Source organism: Clupea harengus, chromosome 22 (genome assembly GCF_900700415.2).
Source record: "Clupea harengus chromosome 22, Ch_v2.0.2, whole genome shotgun sequence".
NCBI classification, from domain to species: Eukaryota; Metazoa; Chordata; class Actinopteri; order Clupeiformes; family Clupeidae; genus Clupea; species Clupea harengus.
Genome location: NC_045173.1, coordinates 13,239,338 through 13,262,235, shown reverse-complemented (window position 1 = coordinate 13,262,235; position 22,898 = coordinate 13,239,338). Strand labels below are relative to the sequence as shown.

The window sequence follows — 22,898 nt, the reverse complement described above, 5'->3', positions numbered from 1 at the left end:
ACAGCTGAGTGGGCGAGGGGCCCTGACGGTTGCCTGGAAAATAGAAATGCGTCAGTGAAGTTGTGACACATGGCTTGAAATGACGACGACAGATGCACAGGTTTCTGGGGAACAGAGAGATAGGATGTGCAGTAAGGGCAGGCAAATAAAAGGAGAGGAAACTATACCTTCATAAAGGCCTTGGCTGAGGGAGTCCATGCTCTTAGCCGGCCTTAAAGTCTGCTTCTCTTTCTCTGCACAGAGATCAGTGGGATACCGCATTGTGAGAACAATTACAGTGTGAGTGTATTGACGTGGTGGTATGCTATCTGCATGGTGTGTACCACAGCTAAAGGACTGTTATAATCTATGTGTTTGCATGTGGCACACATTTAGGATTGTGGACTGTTTTCTGTCTGTTGAACTTTGAGTGTGCATCTGTGTGTGTGTGTGTGTGCATTTATAAACAAGGGCCATGAATTATGGTGATCTGCGTCTTACCTTTGGTGGAACCCTTGTGGCGTTTGCGAGGATCAGGCAGCCGGCCCCCGAGATTAAATATGGATTTCCACTTGCGTCCCTTCAGTGAACCCTTTCTCCTGCAGAGGGCAGCAGAGAGCAGAGTGAGCTGAGATGGCCGCCAACTCAAGAACAGGTGTAGGCCTTATCTAGGCCAAATATTTTCCATAGTAAGTTCAGCTGCAATTTGATGAACTGATAACACTAACTTGGAATATTGGAAAGATTTTTGAGATTTCACTACATCCTAATGATCTTAATGCTTAAGCTATGTCCATGCACTTTGGTTTGACAGGTAAAGGCCTGGGATCTAGTTTGATATGGTTTGTGGTTTTGGGACCAAGGCTTCTTGATGTTCAGACGAGGTAGCTGTGCTCAAGATCACAACTAAACAATTAAAAATGGCAGACATGTTAATCAGTGTATCAGTGGAACTATGTGGCGAGGATACTGTGAAAGGTCCTTTCCTCTCTTCAGAACTATAAGCTACTGACCAACATTTATTTCAGACAGCTAATGTCACAGTGCTTCTACTGTTCCTTAGCAACACTGTCTCCACCTCTCTGACAGAACCTTCTTCACTGCGGTCTCCACCCTGGCTTTTGTGTAGTTAGGTGGTTACAAGGCTAATTGCAAGTTGTTTACAAACAACCTGAAAACCACATTGCACAACATAAATGTTTGAAATAGTTATGTTTGCCAGGAGAGCTAAAAAAAAGAAAACAGATAAAAAAACATACAGCAGGCAGTAGATGGATTTGGAGCTGAAAAACAAGCCCAGTCAATGGTATGGGTGGCTTTGATACTTAAAGATGAAAGATCATGAAAGGAGTGAGACAGCCAGACATTGCTACAGGCCTCTTTCTCCACTTCAGAGGAGTGTGACTGGACAGGAGTGTGTCACTGTCACACCACTGTCACACCAAAGTCACACTGGAGGTCATGCCCTTACTTGTCTGACGGCTCAATGATGGCGTGGTAGGGCCTCATGGCTGGAGGGGCATCCCCTGGGCTCATGTTGCCGGGACAGTTGAACGGTATGGACCTAAAGAAGGGCTCATCCTGCATGGTGGGTGAGGGGAGGGACTTCCTGCGCTCGGTTGGCACTCCTAAAGCTGATCCAAAGAGAAGACATGGGTTAAAGCAGTGGTGGGTGTAGAAGATAGCAATGGTAGTAGTAGCTGTACTAGTAGTGTCATTTATTTATCGTTAGATGTTGTAGCAAGACTTGTAAGTGTAGCCAAGGTTAGGTGACAGTTTGTCTATGGTTGTAACAGTTATGCAATAGATGTGTGACATTAGTTATAGTTGTGGGAATAATAATTTCAGTGGCATCAGCAATAACTCTGCACTTGATATAGGACCGGTGACTGCAATAGTAGTAAGAGCTAAAGTAGCCACAGGTGTGGATGGAGCAGTCATGGAGGTTGTGGTCATTCTGAAACGCTGGTCGAGGTTGTGGAGGTAGTAGTGGCCACTGTGGTACCACGCTAATTGCTGCAGGTGCAGTCGTCCAGGTACCTGTGTCAGGGAAGAGTTGAGGTACGTGAGTGAGGACGAACTCAACCACGATCGACTGGACGCGCACCTCCATAAAGGCTGATGTGCCGTTGAAGCCAGATACCTCAATGTCCTTAGACCTATGGAGAAACCACAGCATGAACATGGCACTGTTCCAGCTAGTCAAGAACTACCAGAGAGAGTCATGCAAGAACTACCAGAGACACCAATCAAGAACTACCAAAGAGACACCAATCAAGAACTACCAAAGAGACACCAATCAAGAACTACCAAAGAGACTCCAATAAAGCCAATCCAGGACTGACAGAGAGGTCATGGACTCATGTGGACTACGTGCAAACTCTACAATGAATGAACACCACGTACATTCAGACAGAAATATGTGTAATGTGTTTCAGATGTATTCCTTGTCATACAAGAGAATCCAGAGGCATTTATTAAACCTAGAATAATATTTCTTCCTCATCACATGATAGCTTTTCTTAGATGGGCACACACACCATAGAATGGAAAGTTCTGGAAAAAGATTCACAGGTGCAGAAACATCTATTACATGTTTGGTCAGGTTAATGCATTATGACATTAAAGACACCGTGAGTTTAGGAGAGACCCACCTGAGCAGGTTTGGAGCCCATACAATGGCCAGGTTCCTGGAGTGCATGTTTGTCTCAGCAGAGAAGGTGGACATCTTAACCAGATGACGCATCAGAAACTCCAGAGTCCTGTGACAGGAGGAGAGAGAGTTAGAGAGAGAGAGAGAGAGAGAAGAGGGAGACAGAGAGAGAAAGAGAGAGAGAGAGAAGAGGGAGAAAGAGAGAGAGACGAGGGAGAAGAGAGAGAGAGAGAAGAGGGAGAAGAGAAAGAGAGAGAATAAATGCACGCAGAGAAAGAGAGAACTATGGCTACTGATTGCCATTATGCTGTACCTACTCCATCTCTGGATCGTCTTCCTTGTTTTTATTTATGGTTCTTTCTATGCTGCTGTGTGACTCTTGTTCTTTGTATGTAATGACTGCTTTGGAGGTACAAGCGCCGAGCCAATAAAGCACTTTTTAAGTTTGAACTTGAGAACAGAACCAGAATGGACCTGAAGAAGAAAGCCCAGCTAAAAAGCCCTGCTTTCCCCATAAGCGATAGCAACAGGCAGCCATTTTGTGATTGGCCAACTAAATCCTTGCACTTAGGTAATGTACATATCTAAAAATGATCTCTAAAAGTGTCTCATCTCTGTTTTTTTACAAATGTATTTCCCAAAACTATACTGTTGTTGGACTGTAAGAAGGACTAGGCGATCAAACGTGTGGTTGAAATTGTGAATGAACATTTAGACACACATGGGTTTCCATGCATTTCCTATGGGGTATGTAACAACCCAACTACCCTACTCCACTCTATAACAGAACCTGGCCCAGGAGTACTTAATGTACTGCAGAGAATATTGCATGCCATCCTACACATTACGGCCCCGGCCATAGCGGCCATGTAAAACACTGACTGAGACACCCACAGACTAATGTAATGAAGACAAAGAGAATGGGAAAATCAGAAAGACTGAATTAGATTAGTGAGATCAAGAATGAGATGTGCAGAGTGTTTTCAATGAATGCTGTCATTTTGGAGTGAAAGCATTTCAGCGTTTGACAAAGAGAGAGAATCAGAAAGAGAGAGATTGAGAGAAAGGAATAGAGAAACAGAGAGAGAGTTTTTGTACCTGAAGTGGGGAGAAGGTAAGTCCCTCAGCACATCTCTAATCTTCACCAGCCTCTCATCCTCCCCCTGGACAGCCACTGCATCCTAGTAAGAAACATATATACATGTATGTGAATGCATGTATAGGGAGAGCGAGTAAGAGAGGGAGGAGTAGAGCGTAAACGAGAGAGGAGCGGAGAAAGAGAGACAAAGAGTGGGTGTGTGTAGTTGTTAGTGGAGAGAGAGAAAGAGTGAGTGAGTGAGTGTGTGTGTGTGTGTGTGTGTGTGTGTGTGTGTGTGTGTGTGTGTGTGTGTGTGTGTGTGTGTGAGAAAGAGAGAGAGTGGGTGGAGAGAGTATGCATGTGTATGTGTGTGTGTGCCTGTGTGTGTGTGTCTCTGTGTGTGTGTGTGAGAGAAAGAGAGAGAGTTGGTGGAGAGAGTATGCATGTGAATGTGTGTGTGTGTGTGTCTCTGTGTGTGTCTGTGTGTGTCTGTGTGTGTGTGTATGTGTGTGTGTGTGTCTCTCTGTGTGTGTGTGTGTGTGTGTGTGTGTGTGTGTGTGTGTGTCTGTTTGTGTGCGTGTCTGTGTGTGTGTGTGTGTGTGTGTGTGTGTGTGTGTCTCTCTGCGTGCGTGTGTGTGTGTCTCTGTGTGTGTGTCTGTCTGTGTCTGTCTGTGTCTGTGTCTGTGTCTGTGTCTGTGTCTGTGTCTGTGTCTGTGTCTGTGTCTGTGTCTGTGTCTGTGTGGTTGTGTGTGTGTGTGTGTGTGTGTGTATGTGTGTGTGTGTGTGTGTGTGTGTGTGTGTGTGTGTGTGACTGAGACTCACAGCGAAGCGGTCGTAGAGCTGGTAGGTGAGCAGAGGGTTGGGCAGCTCTCTGAAGTAGGCCTTGCAGACGGAGCTGACACAGTGAATGTCCTGCAGGTACACGTCCTTCGTCAGGTCTGGATTCCCCTCAATGTCAAACTCAGACCTACACACACACACACACACACACACACACACACACACACACACACACACACACACACACAGACAAAGCATGACATACACGGGCATAGACACACACACTTTTAATAACCTGTGTTCACACACACTCACATATATATAACAGGTCACAGCGCTGACATTCACACACAAACCCAAAACTTGAAGAACACACTAGAACCCCCCCCCCCCCCACACACACACCGTAGTTTCTGTGTGTTGGATGACACGCCTGACAGTCTGTAAATCCCATCAACAATTCCATGTTCCTCAAGAAACTCACTGCAGGAACGCAGCACCTGAGGAACTGAGAGAGAGAGACAGACAGACAGAGAAACAGACAGAGAGAGAGAGAAAGAGAGAGAGACAGAGAGAAAGAGAGAGAGATGCCAAATAACTTCTTACACATTCATTTAAATATATGACATTTATGTACTGTATTTACAGTCCCGTTGAGACAGCGAGGTTGACTTGTGAGGTTTGTATTTTAGTCCAGTGAGGTTGACTGTGAGGTTCGTTTTTGAGACAGTGAGGTTTACTGTGAAGTTTGTATTTGAGACAGTGAGGTTTACTGTGAAGTTTGCATTTGAGACAGTGAGGTTTGTATTTGATACAGAGAGGTTGACTGTGAGGTTTGTATTTGAGTCCAGTGTCCAGCTCAGGTGTGTTGCTGCTTACCCTCCTGACAGGTGGTGGACAGGTGTTCCATAAGATCACAGCCAAACACCTTCTCCTTGTTCCCCCCTTTTCTTCTCACTCTTTTCATCGCTCTCTTTCCTCCTCTTCCTCACATGAAGATGCACGGCATGTATGGTGTGTGGATGTGTGTGTGTGTAGTGTGTGTGTGTGAGTGTGTGTCAATGTGTGTGTAGTGTGTGTGCGCGCGTGTGTGTGTGTGTGTGTGTGAGAGACAGAGTGTGTTGTTTCTGTTTCTGTGTATGTCTAAAGTGAACTAGGGAGAAGAATGAATACTGTAATGTGTGGTGGTTTACTGGGTTGCGATTGGAGCATGGCCTGTGATGGACATGGGAGGCTTCCTGTAAGAATAGAATGATTGAGAACACATACAAACTTTGAAAACATGTGCTTCCTGTACCATATAACATAATTGTTAAATAAATTAAACTATAATGCAACTTCACACTACATGATATGCTTTTTAAAAGTATAAAGGACTCATGCATACTTGAATGGATACTGTAATATCAGAAACTTATTTTAGTTTCTGTCTTGGGCTTTGAAACACGTTTGCTCTCTCTGTGTATCATCAAATGGTTCAACTCACACAGAACAGGATCCCCACAAACATCACTGATTAAATAAATCACACACCACACAAGCACCACATACAACAGGAAGCCATCTCAACTCATGCAATCACGACCCCAAACACCATAGACATTAGAACCCATCTCAATCCATGCAATCACGACGCCTGACACCACACCAAACACCATAGACATTAGAACCCATCTCAATCCATGCAATCACGACGCCTGACACCACACCAAACACCATAGACATTAGAACCCATCTCAAACCATTCAATCACGACGCCTGACACCACACCAAACACCATAGACATTAGAACCCGTCTCAATCCATGCAATCACGACACCTGACACCACACCAAACACCATAGACATTAGAACCCATCTCAAACCATTCAATCACGACGCCTGACACCACACCAAACACCATAGACATTAGAACCCATCTCAATCCATGCAATCACGACACCTGACACCACACCAAACACCATAGACATCAGAACCCATCGCAAGCCATTCAATCCCGACACCTGACACCACACCAAACACCATAGACATTAGAACCCATCTCAACCCATTCAATCCCGACACCTGACACCACACCAAACACCATAGACATTAGAACCCATCTCAACCCATGCAATCACGACGCCAAACACTATAGATATTAGGGTCTCCAGCCAGTGGCCACAAGAGAAATGTCCCACATGGACAATCACACCTATAGTACGCGCTATGCTGTTGCACTCTGTGAACATATCTCAATCCATGCAATCACGACACCTGACACCACACCAAACACCATAGACATCAGAACCCATCGCAAGCCATTCAATCCCGACACCTGACACCACACCAAACACCATAGACATTAGAACCCATCTCAACCCATTCAATCCCGACACCTGACACCACACCAAACACCATAGACATTAGAACCCATCTCAACCCATGCAATCACGACGCCAAACACTATAGATATTAGGGTCTCCAGCCAGTGGCCACAAGAGAAATGTCCCACATGGACAATCACACCTATAGTACGCGCTATGCTGTTGCACTCTGTGAACATATATGCCATGCACTTTCTCAGATGCAAGCCAAGAGTGCGGTACACATACACACACACTCAGACACACGCACAAGCACACGTACACACACACACACACACACACACACACACACACACACACACACACACTGGATTGGCATCTCTGTCTTCACTTCCTCCCGATTGCTCTGTGAAAGTGTTTGAGCAAAAACATGGCCACACCCTCAAGCCTTTCTCTTGCCTTCTCTCTCTTTCTGTCTCCTTCATCTCTTTCTTCCCCCACTCTCTCATTCCCCGGTTTCTTTTCTCTGTACCAGGACTGTACTGACAAGGCTGATTCAGCGGCCCCTTTTCTCACCACTGTTTGCTACTGCATGCTGTGACTCAGTTACTCCTCATTCTCTCTCTCTCTCTCTTTCTCTCTCTCTCTCTCTCCACATGCCGTATCACTAGAGGCTGTTCTCTCCTTCAGTCAATTTCTTCATGTCCATGTCCACTACCTCTCTTTCTCTCTCTCTTTTTCTCTCCGTGTCTATTCTACTCCACCCTCCCTACACTGGCTGTCTGTGCGGAAGTGAGCTCTGCTGAAGACAAGGCCTGCTTGTCAGCAACCTATCTAGGCCCCACTGCCTGACAAGCGTACACCCTCGCCAAACATTTCCCAAGCCCCCCCACACTCCGCCGACTTTGGCCCTCGCACCCACAGGCAACCCCCATCGCAACCGGACAGCAGGCGAGGCGCACCGCCTTCCAAAAAGAGGTGTTTGAGAAAGAAAAGAACGAAGAAAAGGAAGAGAAAGAGAGCGTCCCTACCTTCAGCACCGGCTCAGGCTGCTGCAGCACAGCTCAGATGGTGACGCAAGAAACCACCAAACTTCCCTTCATGACTTCCTGACTTGATGAGTGTGTGTGTGTGTGTGAGTGTGTGAGTGAGTGTGTGAGCGTGTTTGTGTGTGTGCATACACATGTAGATGTGCGTTTGTCATATGCTTTCTTTTTCCTCACTCGTCTTTCATTTGATGTGCATCAGTCATTTTCTATGTATGTATCTATCTATCTATCTATCTCTGTATATATCCATATCTATCTATACACTTGTTTTTTACATAGGAAGTAATGCTTTTATTGATGTCAAAAGAAGCTTTAGTCATTCTGTACACAAGAAATGTAACATTTCAGTTTCCTCTATAAATAAAGGCTGCTACTATTTCACGTTTTCAACATTTAACACGATAAGGGACAGTGTCCTGCAGTTTGATGCACTTTCTCTGTACCAGAGGCAGTGTTAACAGGTGATTACAAGCCTAGTACATGTTACTGTGGACTCTTGCGACCTCTCGTGGTCAAATGTACGACCAACATTTTCGAGGCAGCTGTGTACAAGATTGTAGATAGATTTGATATACATTTATATAAATCTATCTATATGTTTCTGTGATCACAATACCCCTCATCCCCAAAATGATTCCCTCGCATCTCAAATTAGAGCGGGTGGAATGCAGGAACATGACAGACATACGTCTTATTCTCAATAAGGATTTTTGAACTGCCAAGATAATCTACTAATTACGGTAAATGTTTGTTTTGCGTCACAATTGGACAGGAAGTTGCTTTGAAACGCTGCCTTGAGTAAGGTTGTGTGCATAATTTTTATTTTGACAGCAGCTATAGGTGGCTACACGTAATTGTTTATATTAAGCAGGGCAAGGAGTAGTGTTGCTTAAAGGCAAAAAGAAAACTGGTCAGGTTTCCGGCAGCTAACATTTAGAAAATTCAAGCTGTTTATACACTACTGCCAGGAGGATGTCGAATTGTACTTTCCAGGCACAGCTAGTGTCCATCATGGAAATACTGGCCAAGGCGGCCGTAGCAGAGATCAACCGACGAGTGAACGACAGCTGCGCGGTGATCCGTTTGGAGGTGAGACGGAGCCAGAGGGACATCGATGCCCTGAAAAGGAAATACCATCTCATGGACAACGAGCTGCGGAAGACAAGGGGACGAGCAAGGAAAAAAGGTAACGTTAATACGCATGTTTGTTTTGGCTGTGTCTTAGGGGACTGTTTCTTCTACTGATCTACGGTATCCGCGTTAACTGCTGCTCAGCGAACTGACGATGTGTGTCTGTGTTTGTCTCAGTGCCGATGTGTGTGACGTCTGACCGATACACTCCGACTCCAAGGAGTGTGTGTATCCAAGACAGGGCGAGTGTGTGGAGCGAAGAACACACCATCGTCCCAGAACAGAGGCAACCACCACCTGTGCAGGACCCACATCTACGTCCTTCTGATGCGGTTAGCCCTGGTTCTGTTTATGGTGCCTCACGTGTAACGTGGTGGTGGTTCTGGAAATAAACACACTTGCATGCATGTTTGCACACACACACACACACACACACACACACACACACACACACACACACACACACACACACACACACACACACACACACACACACACACACACACACAGCTGGCTGACATTGTTGACATTTTGTGTTTGAGCAGGTTCCTTTGATCAAAGAGGAGACAGAAGAGGACAACCTCTGGGTCAGAGAGGGAGGTAAACACTCACACACACTCCTCACTGCCAGTGTGCATACAGATATACAGTATACAACCGAAGTGAGTACATGCCTGTGCAATATCACATACAAAATGCATTACTTCTAAGTGGAACAAAAGGGTATTTGCTCTCAGTGTGGTAGTACTAGCCAGGTTCATGCCAAACATGCTGGACCTCGTCTGAGCCAAACAGCTCTTCAGCTCAAAACTGGAAGATTAAACTTGCTAAAGAATATGAAAAGAAGCCTGATGAATATTGGGAGCACATTAATAAGTCAGATGAGACCAATATACATTTGTTTTGCTCAGATGGGGTCCAGCATGTTTGGTGTAAACCTGACCAGGACTACCACAGTGAATGCACAGTGAAGCACAGAGGTGGGAGTGTGATGATAAGGGGCTGCATAAGTGCAAAAGATGTTTAAAGATGGCATCATGAATGCCAGTGGATATACCAAAATACTTGCTGACAAGATGACTCCCAGACTCCAGAAGCTGGGCAGATGAGGAATATTCCAGCTTGAAAACAATCAAAAGCACACTGCCAAAATCACGCAAGAGTTTCTAATGGAGAAAAAAAGTGACAACTGTGACTTGGCCTGGCTTAAATCCAAGTGTGAGAGCAACACAGCCCCTCCAGCAAAGAGCAGCTAAAATGTTTTCTCTGAAGATTGGCAAAACATCTCTCCAGAGATTTGTGCAAACACTAGTATCCTCCATATCATATTGAAAAAATAAAATATTTTAATCTGAGTATTGAAAGGTTCCTACCGTGGGGCCTGTATTGTTAAGAGTAAATCTAGTAAATTCGTTTTTTCATTTTAAATGAGCAAATACCCTACTGTTCAACAGTTAATATAAGGTGATACAATTTCAAATAATTTGACATTTAAGTGATGTTGCAATGGGGTGTACACACTTCTGTCGTATACTGTACGCATGACATACACATGATTTTCAGTGTAACAAACATATCTCCGTCAACATGCACACACTTAATTAATACAGACAAATCATTATCATATTCACATACACTACACACATCACACACTCCAAGGCCCAGGGATTAATATAATTTCTATTAAATCCACACTCCCCCCCCCTCCCTCTTACACTCACACACACCTCAGTTTCACTCATGCTTCATTGACTTCATATACATAGACACACACCCCTCATTCTGCTTATAGAAACCCACACACAGCCGGTGAGGAGTCGATGTCTTACTTAGTAAGTCATTGTTAGTAGTCATTGTATACCACAGATAAATGGAGACCTCAGTCAGGCAATGGTGGAGAAATCAGGAACAAAGTTCTATTTACAATGGTGTGTATCAAGGGAGGGAGAGCATGGCTTCACATAAAGATTCACCAGCGTCTCTGATTAGAACAGAGGAAGTCTTAGTTTAAGTATCCTAGATCTGACAGGAGAGGGGGGTGTTAATCACAGAGCTTGAATTATGTGGGCAACCCTGGGTCCAGCTCTAACGTGTGATATAGAACAGATAACAACACAGATATCGGCTTAACCCCACATCCAATTTTAAGAAACATTAAGGCATATAAGTAGAATAAGACTTTAGTTCTGACTGGAATCTCTCTGTGGTCATTTTTGTGTTTGTCTGTCTGTAACCACCCCCTTTCTCCCCCACAGACCAGGTGACCTATTCTCTCATAGGCCCAGACGGAACAATCCCTGCAGGGGAAACCAAAGCGTCTCTAACACCACTGGACGGACAACATGACACAAGTGCCACACACACATCCCAGCAGAGCGTAGGAGAGCAGGAGGCGCACAACACACTGGAGGTCCAGGTGAAGGCCGAGGAGGAGGACGATGGTGAAAGGAATGAGGAAGAGGAGAAAAAGGAGGAGAGGAGTGAAGGGGAGGCAACAGGAGAACAGCAGCAGCAGCAGGGCTTAGGGCAAGGAGAGTTTGGCCTGGAGCATCACGGCACCCCCGTGTGGACAACAACCACGAATGACTTCAGCACAGAGACGTACTCTCACACCCAGCCTCTGTCTGTGCCTCCACCCCCTCCTGCCCTCATGGGCTCCGCTGCTGCCATGGAACATTCTGGAAACTCTGCCGTCTTGATGGCCAGGAACGCGGGGCATGTTGGGTGGGGCATTCAAGAAGATGGACAGGCTTGCAATGCTGATCATGTGACCCGGGAGCCGAGCGTCAGCCGGCCCCAGCTGGGCTTTAGAGCTGGAGGCGGACCCGCGCTGGGACTGGGTAGTTACCGCGGAAACAGCGTTGTTGGTGGTTTCAGCAACGGCGCCGCCACTGGGTTTCACGCTGGTGCCCTGCGGCGTCTCCGGGCCCAGCAATGGCGCTCAGTCGGAGTGGTGGGGTCTTCGTCTGCATCTTCCTCCACCTCATCCTCTTTATCGTGTGCGGAGCGGCGTGTGTACGGCTGCTCTTTCTGCCCGAAGAGCTTTGCGCGCCTGAGCCAGCTGAAGGAGCACCTGCGCAGCCACACGGGCGAGAAACCGTTCAGCTGCGCCACCTGCGGCCGCCGCTTCACCAAGCACTGCAACCTGGTGCGCCACGCCGTTGTGCACAGCGGCGAGAAGCCCTACCGCTGCCCGACGTGCGCCAAGTGCTTCACGCAGAGCTCCAGCCTCAAGTCGCACCAACGCACACACCTCCTGCCCCACAGGGAGGGGGCGCTGCTCTCAGGGCCAGGCACGTCCCAGGGCTACAGGGGCTTCACGTAGAGGCCTGCCGGATATTCAGGACCAGAGAAGGTGTTGGATTGAAGGTGCAGTCCGCGATTCTAATCAAATACAGTTTTGGTCAGATTCAACAAATTGCTACTCACGGTCCTCTAGCTTTCTGTTTTGTGCGTGTATTCAAAAAAACCTAAAAACATCTTCAGTGTAAATGGGAGACAGACATAGTAGATAAGGCTGAGCCATGAACAATTCCGGCCAAACAATACTTTGCTTTAGGAGCACGGAAGGGAGGGGTGTAATTTAATTGTCTGTTGAGCTCATATCAACAACCCTTCGCCTGAATCGCAGACTGCACCTATAAATATGGAGGAAGGCTGGACAGGGTTTATATACTGTATGTTTCATTTAGTAAGTTTGTGAATCCTAATAACGGTGATTACATGTATATATATGTGTGTGTGTGTGTGTGTGTGTGTGTGTATGTGTACCCTAATGTTGACTGCAGATGGTTCTTTAGTCTTGAGGAGAATAAACATTTCTGTACATTACTCATTCTTTATTTGTCTGTATCTCTGTGACTACTTTGTTTTAATTAAAAACAGCATGAATTTTTATGTTGTCTCTCTTAAAATTGCTTCACACTCTTTAAGATTTTAGCGAAATACGGCGGGTCGTGTGATTTTAAGTTTGTCCAAGGTGCCAATTTTAAAACGTGTGCCTGGTATTTATCATTGCGATGTCTGTGAAGGAGTGCTGTCACTACAGATGAGTATGTGCTCTGACTGCCATATCATGGAGCCGGGCTCTTTGGAGTTGTGGTCAGGGTGCAGGTTTGGTACCTTGTAGTTCAAGGCTGGGTGGGGTGACTGCTCTCTCTCTCTTTGCTAGAATGTCAAAGAATGGATTTCTTTAGAAGAACACATCAGCATAGCAAAGATTTAATGTCAAAGAACAACACATGAGCTGATCATAAAATATAAGAAACATAACTTCTTAACATGATGGCTTTGGATTCTTCTCAGCGCAAAACAGTTTCACATTGGCTCATGGTGTCATTGGGTTTTAGAGCATGGAGAGCTGACTATCAGTTTTGGTGAATTATAATTAAGACCTTTGTCAGGTTTTTAATGGCACACACGACACACTGGAACACACACGTGCATATATGGAGGCGACACAGGACACACACACACGCAGGTAAGCCTGAGATCGCGGTGAATTTAGTTTCTGCTTTTTCCCATCCTGGACTGTCCTTCTTCAAGGACCCCCCAGGAGCAGTGGGCAGCTTGTAGCGCCCGGGGACCAAGTGAAGTGAACTGTCCATCTTTGGTCAGGGATGGACATGTGTTCTGTTATTTTGCATGTTTTTTCTGTTGGGGTCCTTACTGGAGGAAACCCCTTGTGAACACGGGGAGAACATGCAAACTCCACACAGAAAGGACCGGGAGATAGCCCACTTGAGCACTGTGCACTCTGGGGAGGACCTGCCCCCCAGAGCCAACAGCGCCCCATGTGGGAATCGAACCCATGACCTTCTTGCTGTGAGGCGGCAGTGCAAGCAGTGCAAGCAACTGAGCCACCGTGCCACAATTAATAAGTAATGGCCCCACCATGTATAAGCAGACACATGCATTGGTAATTTGACAAATGCAGCAGCCCTCGCACTGGTAATACCACCCACATTACAAGTTTATTAATGAATTTCACTCATGTACAGTGTGCTGTCAATGAGCAGATAAAAGACAAAATCATGGTCAATGTCCAACTGATAAGCATACACAATAAACAAAGTATACATCTGGAACAGTGTTGATATGCAGGATTCACGATGTGGTAAAATAATCAGTACAATCAGATGAACACCTGATACAAAAGGCAAGTACATATCAGAAAAAATGAAATAACTAACAATTATGATCTCTTAAAAAGGTTTCCTATAAAAAAAGGCATTAAAAGTAGTTTGTGTGTCCACTACAGTGTCATAAAATCCAAAACGTGTCTCCGCATGGACATATTTTTAGATGCACTGGTCTGCTTTGTGTGCAATTTGGTTACTTCACTCTGCACGCCGGACATGAACAGGACAGAAGTCCAGCTGTTGGATCCTGGAACTTTCCCCTCCTTTCACCCCACTGGGAGCAGAGCCAATGCCACTGGCGTTCACTGTTTGGTTTCCTCCTGCAGCCAGGACTGCTCCCCAGGGCAGTGATCTCAACAAACCACTGTGGCTAGCTGTGGAAAAAAAATGAATAAGTGAAGATCAATGGACCAGAGACAGAACACATACGGGCGCTTATAGAATCGAGCGGGGATTAGAACCTCCTTAGGATTTACATTAACATTTACATTAAGTCATTTAGCTTTTGTCCAAAGCGACGTACAAGGGATTTCAACAGCTCGTAAAAGAAAGGCACGGCCACTTGTGTTTCTTGCGACACACACTTTCAAGGTTCAAAATGTGCCAGTGGCCCGTGTGCCAGTGTGCCAGTGGCCCGTGTGCCAGTGGCGTGCACTGAGTAAACCTCACTCCCCGACTATTTAGGAGACGTGCTAGTGTGTGTGTGTGTGTGTGTGTGCGTGCGTGTGTGTGTGTGCGTGTGTGTGTGTATAACAGTAGGCAGTGGGTACAGAGGCGTGCACTAGTAAACCTCACTCCCCGACTATTTAGGAGATGTGCTAGTGTGTGTGTGCGTAAGCATGTGTATAACAGTAGGCAGTGGGTACTGAGTAAGCCTCACTCCCTGACTATTTAAGAGACGCACTAGCAAGACATGTCTGCCTCCCGTCTGTGCCCGAGGGTGAAGGCTTGAGTCCAGCACAGGACAGTGGTTCTACCAACGCAGGATACATTAACATTCCTCAGAACTACCATTTCAGAAGGAGAGGTACTCACCTCCCGTGTTCTAAGAGACTGGCTTGAAGTTCCAGGAGAATGTCTTCATAAAGGTAGATGTCCTTTTCCTTGAGCAACACAAGCATGATGCCACATGCCTTTTCTCCCTTCTTATGCACTATGTCAATGAGGGAGGTCACCTGGTCCTGCAGCACACTGGTGCTCTGCAGGACTTCCTCTGCCTCCCTACCGCTCAACACAGGAGGCTGGTGGTCTTGGAGTCCATCCAGCAGAACTCTGTGTACACTTCCTGATATTCTCTTGATGACATGCGGCCGAAACAAGAACAGCCGCTCTGGGAAGAGATCATCAAAGAAGTTGGTACATTTCGAAAGTGTTGCTCAAACCCCAATGGTTTGTAGAGGTTAAACTGGTGATTTTTGAAAATAAACATTCCACTGAAATTGCAGAAAACATATTAACTAACTTGGGTGGTGTTGGTACACCTGGAATTCTTTCATTGTGTGATTGAAATGGGGTTTAATCAGGAGCTTACGTAAACAGTCAGCTTCCCCTCTAATCAATCACTGTAACTCTAGCCTGATGTCACCTGAACTATGCCCCCTGACCCCAATACACCTAGAGTTAACTCTCTCACGCCGCTCTCACAGGGGAGCTGCCACTCTCTCTTTCTTCCTGTTTTCATAGAAGAGCTCTTGTTCTCTACTGCTCTCAAGCTCTCGGACCTAAGGCCCGTGTGCCAGTGGCGTGCACTTCACCGTGTAGTCTGCTTGAGGACGATTTCTTATGGCAGCGACTGCCTAAGTTTTTTCGTTTTCCCAAGAACACACAGCTAACCAGGAGTAAACAAGTTTAACGCGAGCAGCTGCAACAGAAAGTCTGCTAGCTAACTTCACAACGGGAGCAAGCAAAGCCAGTACACCACTTCGCCTAAAGGAATTGCTACTATAGCATAATCGCTACATCACTAACCTTAGTCAATGTATATGTATCGATTTGGTTTTAACCATTTTCCTCTTGGCACTGTAATCACACAGATTACACATACATTGGCCATAAACATTAACTTTAAAATGAGTTAGATACATCTAGTAAGATTACATATTGTGTGTTTTACTTTTGATAGTTTTGTAAATATATGCTTTTGATTATATATACTGGTTTATTTAATGTCGCACAAGAATGAATGTTGCCAACGTCTTCTATTCAAAACTCCTAAGACCTTCAACCTTTACTAGCTATTGATATGGTACTTTTGGTTGTACTTTAATTATTAGTTAGTAGTGTAGTGATAGTTACAAGTGATAGTTACAAATTGATAGTTTAGTATATTTTATGAGGCTGATTTGTGAGACGGATTTAAGACTGATCTTCATTTTGATCACTATGGTAAACCCTACACTTTGTGTGGCGCCTGTGTGTTCAACTTAATTGATCTGCTGTCGTGTTGAATAGTTGATGCTTATCCAATCGGGTGATATCACGAACATTGTATTGGTATGGTTGTCAGAATAGTACCAACATTATCTTGGTGGTCCTCGTGAGGAAAGTATTATTATCTAGTATTACAAGGACTGCATTGCCATCTATTCAGGACCTTTACAGCCAGCGCTGCAGGAGGAAGGCCAAGCGGATCATTTCTGACCCTAGTCATCCCTACCACAGTCTTTTCTCCTTCCTGCCTTCTGGAAGGCGATACAAGAGCACAAGATCCCGTACCAGCAGATACAGGGATAGTTTTTACCCACATGCCATCAGGATGCTGAACTGTCCTTGAAATATCTTTTTGCACTACAATTTTTTTCTCTTTTTCCTACCCTTTTTCTCCATTCTCCAGTATTTAATTTATTTATTCTCTAAGTTGAACGGACATTGAGCACAAAGAATTTCATTACTGATAAATGCTGTTTATGAGTATATGATAATAAACTTGAACTTGAACTTGAACTATTTATGCACAATTGCACCCACATTTATTTCGGCACTGTTCACAAGGTAAGGTACCTACATTATTTGGGTGCCTATATGAAGCCAGTACCTATTGCACCTAGTGGCTATACTGTAAAATGTATTTCTGTATACAATCGGTTTGGCAATACAAGTTCAGTGTTAGGTTGTGTACATAGAAATGTGGAGGTGGTCTAATGTAATGTTTTAGAGGCTGTGTACCTCTGTATGGCAAGGAGGCCATTCTTCCCTCATCCAGACTTGGGGTAGCAGCTTTGCTCGTGTAGTTCACCTCTCTTTTCACCCCCCCTGGTGTCACATCCTGGGTCTCTCCGTAATCAACACGTTGCAGTGGTGTTTTCCAGATGGACTGCCCTCCGCTGATCAACTCCAAGTCAAAACATTCCTCTGGCTCTTTTATGTAGACCTCAAAGAAATTTGCCCTTTCGTAGTTCAGGGTGTACTTATCTGGGGTGATCTCGGAGTGGCAAGATGTCCTCAGGTTGTATTTGGAGTCGATCCAAAGCGAAGTGTCAGGCTGGGGTCTTTCTATCTTCTTGACTCTCTCCTGACGCAAGTCATCCTTCACACTCTGCATCATGGAGGCGTTCCATGGCACCACGTATGTGAAGAGAACCAAGGGTGTCACTCTGGTCCGGTAGATTAACACCTCCAGGTGGGTTTTCAGTGGGATGCCGATTTTCACCAGGACTTCTGTCAGTGAGAAGGAAGGCTTGAGGAGCTTCGCATGGAAGCGGGTCAGCTCGCAGGTCTCTAAGGTTATACCAGTGTCTGCCCCACGCAGAACTCTCACAGCATCACTGAGAGAGGAGTCTGCGCCGTCCAGACAGGCAAAATGGGGCAGATGGGCCTCCAGCAGTTCACCTGAGAGCACTTTGATGTCCATCAAAGAACTAATCGGTGTGTACTGCAACATGGCGACCTCTGCTCTGAATTCATATGGGTCGCTGAAGTGATACTGCAGAGTGACCTCACCAGCACACACCCAGCGCAAACCAGACACTGTACACTCAAAACTTCCTGGAGGAGATCTGTGTTTATATACTGGGACTTCGGTCTCTATCGAGACAGAGGGTTCCATCAGTGCCCAGTGGGAGGTGTCTGTGATGTGAGAACAGGATTTGCAGCACCTTGTTGGTCGGTAGTTCTGACAATATCTTTCACCACCTGATATTCCCGGTCTTTAGGAGAAACAAAAGAGATATTTTAAAAAAATCATTCAGATCATTAGTACCTTTTTGGAAAGAGTACCATTCCTGAAATAAGCAGGAAGTGGTAAATAGCAGTGGTACAGGTGGTAGAGGAGTCGTTTAGTAATCGGAAGGTTGCTAGCTCGATTCCCCACTCCTCCTTTACCAAGTGTGTAAGTGTCCTTGAGCAAGACACTGAACCCCTAAACTGCTCCTGATGTATAAATGCAATTCCCTTGTAAGTCGCTTTGGATAAAAGCGTCTGCTAAATGACTAAATGTAAATGTAAATAATAAAACATCCAGCTACTTCTACAATATATACACAATATGAAATACTAAGTCTCTTGTTTTTGGCACTATAGAGCAACTGTATACATCAAATCACTGTTCCATTGTTTCCTGGCTGCCACTACATCATTCCCTGAATAAAACCACAGCAAACCAAAACAAAGTGACATAATTTCAAAAAGGTCATATAGTTACTTGTGTATAGGAAAAACAAGCCTCTTCGTGAGGAAATTGAAACGTTGAAGAACAGGTTTAGCCAAGAGTCCACTGAGTTCGTTAAGAATTGTGCAGATGTCCCTCTGCCTTCAAAAAACAAAAAAAAAACAGTTAAGAATAATTAGTACAACACATGAATCAACTATCTGACTTGGTGTGCAGAAACATACTAATGCACTTAGGGGAGAGGTGATGAATCAGCACTACAGTACTACGACATCCAATTCCTTAACAACATATTGGGATATCAAATTGTACCTAAAGGTAGAATGGGGGTATGTGTAGTAACTGACAGGTTCCCTTAGGTAAGTAGGCGACTCACCCGAGTCTGCCTTCTCTAAGCTGACTGCAAAGAGACTGGATGAACCAGGAGCCTGCAGCTGGGTGTCTGAAAGAGTGGAACATATCCACGGTAGCCACAGAGAGAAGGAAATCCGCCTCGGCTGACATTGTGAACTCTTTCTGAACAGTAGTCGCAATATCCGAGCCTGGGACTCCTTCTTTAGAGATGTCAGTTCCAATGTCGCCTGCATTTTCTTGGCAAGCCTGGATGAAGAAGAGTTTGGGCTTCCGAGAGAGGGCTGGGCAGTTGTTCACTTCAAATAGAGCAAGCATATCTTTGATGGGAAGGAAGACATTGTCACATCCAAACACCCCCCCATTTTCCCAGCGGCTAAGCACACAGCAGACAAAACAGTCTCCGTCTGCCTTCTGACTACAGCCCAGTAGCACACTCTTCATCTCCTCTGTAGTCAGGTCTTTGTGGCATTGAACTGAGAAGTCAAGCCAGGTGAACACTTTTCGCAAGGCATCTGAAAAGCAGACAGACAGTAGACAGGTATACACAACAGTGAGTCAACTGTTACCTGTAACAAAGTCAAGCAACAGTCTATCAGAAAACATAACAATTTTATGTCAGTTATATTTGATGTAATTTCAAATATCATATAGCACAGGTGTAGTGGTTATTCGTACCTGTGTCTGCATCTGAACCTTTTCGCGACTGTGATCGATGAGAGTGTTCGTTATTGATGATGACACACAAGCCAAGCGGACTGCGAGTCATTCTGTACTCCATATCCAATGTGAAGGGCACCTGAGTTAATTACTCAATCTATTAATCAAGGTAAGTCTGGATCTAAGTGCAATCTTTTCACATTTTCATGTCCTGTATGTCTGTAATAAATGTGTGTTATATGTACCATGTCTCTGACATCCACCAATCACCAGAGCCTAATTTCCTGCATGTGTCAACACAGTTGGTGACTTACCTGTCTTGTCGACTGGAGTGGATCATCTGAAAGACAGAGGAACACAGCTGAGAATGTGGAATTATTGTTTTGCTGGAATTATAGGTACAGTCTGTGATTCTTGTGAAAGGTTGTTGATATTTGAGATCAACTGTTAATCAAATTACACCCCTTCTTTCTGTGCTCCTGATACATGGCTGGAAATGGTTTTTTTTTTGTGCACACACAGCTCTAGGACAGTGAAAAGCAATTTGTTCCTTTTTTTAATAATTTTTTTAGATGAGAGCCCTTAATAAATTGCTCTGTGATGACAGGTTAGCTGCCGAATAGTCTCAAGTAGCCAGACATGTGTATAGATAAGTCTGGACCATTGAAACCATGGAAAACCAGCAATGTGGATTAAGTGGAACCAATTAAAGCACTGGCGCCATTTGAGTTTCTGACAGCATTTTAAACTTCTAAACCAATCAATCTTAAGACACCCTGAAGGCATTGTTGCAGGTGGAATGGAAAGTCTACTAAAATGCTGAAACTAAAATAAAATAAAAGGGATTGGTAGAGGCCAGGAGTGGGTCTTAGTGGAAATGTCTATGATGTTTACAAGTTGTTTGCAGACTGTGAACTCTTCAATCAAATAGTGCAGAAATGATGTATTTATTTAGAAGACACTTTTTTTGCAATGTCACTTACAATACTGGAGTTATCATTGGACTACTGCTCACTTTTCATAACATTTGCTTGACTACAACGACTACAAGTAACTAATGAAATGTAGTAACGCTAGGAGAGCTGACCTACAGCAGCCTAATTGGTAGATTTGATGTTAATGAGCTTATAGCAACTTTTACATTTTTGGACAATGTCACAGGCAGCTCGTTTTATAATACCTTATGATGGGAAATAACTTCATGTTGTTACAGCCAAACTGACATTTGACCATTATTCATCCATAAGGTTACAGTAAAAAATAGATGCCAATAGACGATGGGTGGTAAGCAGACAATCGGTGGTTACTGGTCTCTGATTGGACACTCACTAAACACATACTGGCTTTACACAGCCAATCAAAAAAAAAATTGCTAGTTGAGCTAATGTTGTAAAAATCGGTGAGGTTTGCATAACAATGACCTCAAACTACTGCTAAAATACTTAATCAATAAATGAAGTGTGAGCAATTGTCCATGTTAAAAAGGCCACCAGTTGCACCCAGCTGTGCACCCCCGCTGTGCCGGCCACTCACGGGACCTGGGGTCCATGAAGGGTCATCCTATCAGTTGATCCCAGAGTTCCGTGGGGCTCGTGCACAGTGGAATTTCACTGACCATTTGGCCACTTCAACAGTTTCTAAACGGTTTCAAGGCTCCCCTTCATCTACACTATATAAGGCCGACCCTCCTCCGGCCAAGTTGTGGGTCAAGTCGAGCGGTGTTGGAGAAGTCATCATCAAGGAGCACATCGGACAATATCACGATCAGAGACATTCGCTTTCATTCTTGCCGTGCGTCATTGAGAATGTGAGTGTTTGTGATATGTGTCATCTGTATCATTTGTATTTCACTTGTTACCGTCACTTCAATCAGTAACTGTTATTACGGGATAAATGGAATGTTCACCGTTACGCGGCACGGTGTGAAAGGAACATATCCGTAGTTAATCATAGCCGTAATATTCATAGTGTATATACTGTTTCATTCTTGTCGTATTTGATTTTTAATATTTGTATATATTTGTTATATATTATTTTCATAGAAACCACGGTTCAAACACGGATTCAAATGTGGATATAAGTCCCTTTACACGGGATAATTATATTCACAGGCATCATTCATTCATCAACCACTTCATGTCTTCACTTCGTGTGTGTGTGGAAATAAATCAATCATCATTGGAACATTGGCATCCGTTCTTGTTCTAACCGGACAGACCTGTGGCGATTGTCACCTATTTCAAGTACACCAGCATACAGTCCTCTTTGGGTTTCATTCAATTCACATATCACCCTATTTTATAGTCCACTTGGTGCTTTTAACCTGTCTTTCTTTTCGCGTATTCTTAATGACAGTCAAGTCATTAGGTTTGCCTACTTTGCTGTATGTACGAATCCAAATCCTCTAAAATATAATAGTCTCTAATGCTGTATTTTTGTTAGATGAAGATATGCCTTTATTGACTAAAACAGCAACCTCCAAAACGCTCCATTACCGAACCTTGTGATGCATTTATGCTACTTCCGCATATCAATCCACGAGGCAAATGTGTCATAAACGTCAAGAAATATAACCCAAATTATATTACATATACCCTATACAACCTAAACCTTACTTTACATAAATATAAATTAGTTTAAGGTTGCTGTCCACTTACGAGAATCGTGCGTCTTTCTCGGTTACCTAAAGTTGGCTACTTTCACTCCTGAGAAAACTTTCGGAAGACGCAACCTGCAGTGACGTTTTAGAGAGGGCGTGTCAATAAGTGTTGCTGGACACAGACAGCCACAGTACCAATCATGTGCAATCGCATGTTGCACATGTACTATCAGTGAGTTAATACAATTAGAGTCCACAGTTAATTCCTGAACAAATACGCAAATATTTAAAAAATATATTTCCCAGTGTTTCCACTCCCTCACCACCCTGAGAAGCTACAGCAATGTTGCATCTGGTCTTGCTGTTGTTGTTCCTTCCTCCCTCTTCTTGTCTCAGCCTTTGTCCCATATTAAGTGATCCACCACAGCATGTAGACAGTTTAGCTGAGTGACCCTATAACGGAATGAAAGGGAGTGGGATACGTTTTTGAAAGAAACAATGAAACAAGTATGACTGTCCATTACTGTGGATAATACAGCATACAAGATAGGGTCTTGCTATTGAAA

General features: G+C 44.5%; 3 protein-coding genes across 3 annotated transcripts in view; 1 reads left to right on the top strand and 2 right to left on the bottom strand.

The window, feature by feature from the left end:
* The window catches only part of si:dkeyp-68b7.12 (calponin homology domain-containing protein DDB_G0272472), a 13,224-nt gene extending 5,350 nt beyond the window's left edge, over nt 1-7,874 (bottom strand). The window contains exons 1-11 of the mRNA XM_031559993.2: nt 7,827-7,874; nt 5,370-5,728; nt 4,896-4,998; nt 4,533-4,677; nt 3,731-3,813; nt 2,634-2,741; nt 2,020-2,138; nt 1,451-1,613; nt 481-578; nt 168-233; nt 1-33 (exon numbers count right to left, since the gene is read on the bottom strand). The exon at nt 1-33 is cut by the window's left edge and continues 804 nt beyond it. Coding sequence (XP_031415853.2) covers nt 1-33; nt 168-233; nt 481-578; nt 1,451-1,613; nt 2,020-2,138; nt 2,634-2,741; nt 3,731-3,813; nt 4,533-4,677; nt 4,896-4,998; nt 5,370-5,457 — 1,006 coding nt within the window. The 5' untranslated portion in view covers nt 5,458-5,728; nt 7,827-7,874. The remainder of the gene's footprint in view (nt 34-167; nt 234-480; nt 579-1,450; nt 1,614-2,019; nt 2,139-2,633; nt 2,742-3,730; nt 3,814-4,532; nt 4,678-4,895; nt 4,999-5,369; nt 5,729-7,826) is intronic.
* A 713-nt stretch (nt 7,875-8,587) lies between these two features.
* Nucleotides 8,588-12,806, top strand: LOC105889473 (zinc finger protein 135-like). Its single transcript, XM_012815313.3, has 4 exons — nt 8,588-9,030; nt 9,153-9,307; nt 9,521-9,575; nt 11,231-12,806. The coding sequence occupies exons 1-4, from the start codon at nt 8,817-8,819 to the stop codon at nt 12,298-12,300; spliced, it is 1,494 nt and encodes a 497-aa protein (XP_012670767.1). The 5' UTR covers nt 8,588-8,816; the 3' UTR covers nt 12,301-12,806.
* A 964-nt stretch (nt 12,807-13,770) lies between these two features.
* Nucleotides 13,771-22,898, bottom strand: LOC105889409. The gene is made up of 8 exons (XM_031559998.2): nt 22,391-22,898; nt 20,048-20,073; nt 19,752-19,872; nt 19,099-19,588; nt 18,756-18,863; nt 17,282-18,261; nt 15,152-15,446; nt 13,771-14,490 (listed from the first exon to the last, which is right to left on the bottom strand). Exons 3-8 carry the CDS (start codon nt 19,852-19,854, stop codon nt 14,487-14,489), a joined length of 1,980 nt encoding a protein of 659 aa, XP_031415858.1. The 5' UTR covers nt 19,855-19,872; nt 20,048-20,073; nt 22,391-22,898; the 3' UTR covers nt 13,771-14,486.

Excerpts from the sequence above, each read along its gene's own strand:
- LOC105889473 (XM_012815313.3), top strand. The coding sequence starts at position 8,817 with ATGTCGAATTGTACTTTCCAGGCACAGCTAGTGTCCATCATGGAAATA. Across the intron at positions 9,308-9,520 it reads ATCTACGTCCTTCTGATGCG|GTTCCTTTGATCAAAGAGGA; the intron begins GTTAGCCCTGGT and ends GTGTTTGAGCAG. Across the intron at positions 9,576-11,230 it reads CCTCTGGGTCAGAGAGGGAG|ACCAGGTGACCTATTCTCTC; the intron begins GTAAACACTCAC and ends TCTCCCCCACAG.
- LOC105889409 (XM_031559998.2), bottom strand. The coding sequence starts at position 19,854 with ATGGAGTACAGAATGACTCGCAGTCCGCTTGGCTTGTGTGTCATCATC. Across the intron at positions 19,589-19,751 it reads AGGTTCAGATGCAGACACAG|ATGCCTTGCGAAAAGTGTTC; the intron begins GTACGAATAACC and ends TCTGCTTTTCAG. Across the intron at positions 18,864-19,098 it reads CTTAGAGAAGGCAGACTCGG|GCAGAGGGACATCTGCACAA; the intron begins GTGAGTCGCCTA and ends TGTTTTTTGAAG.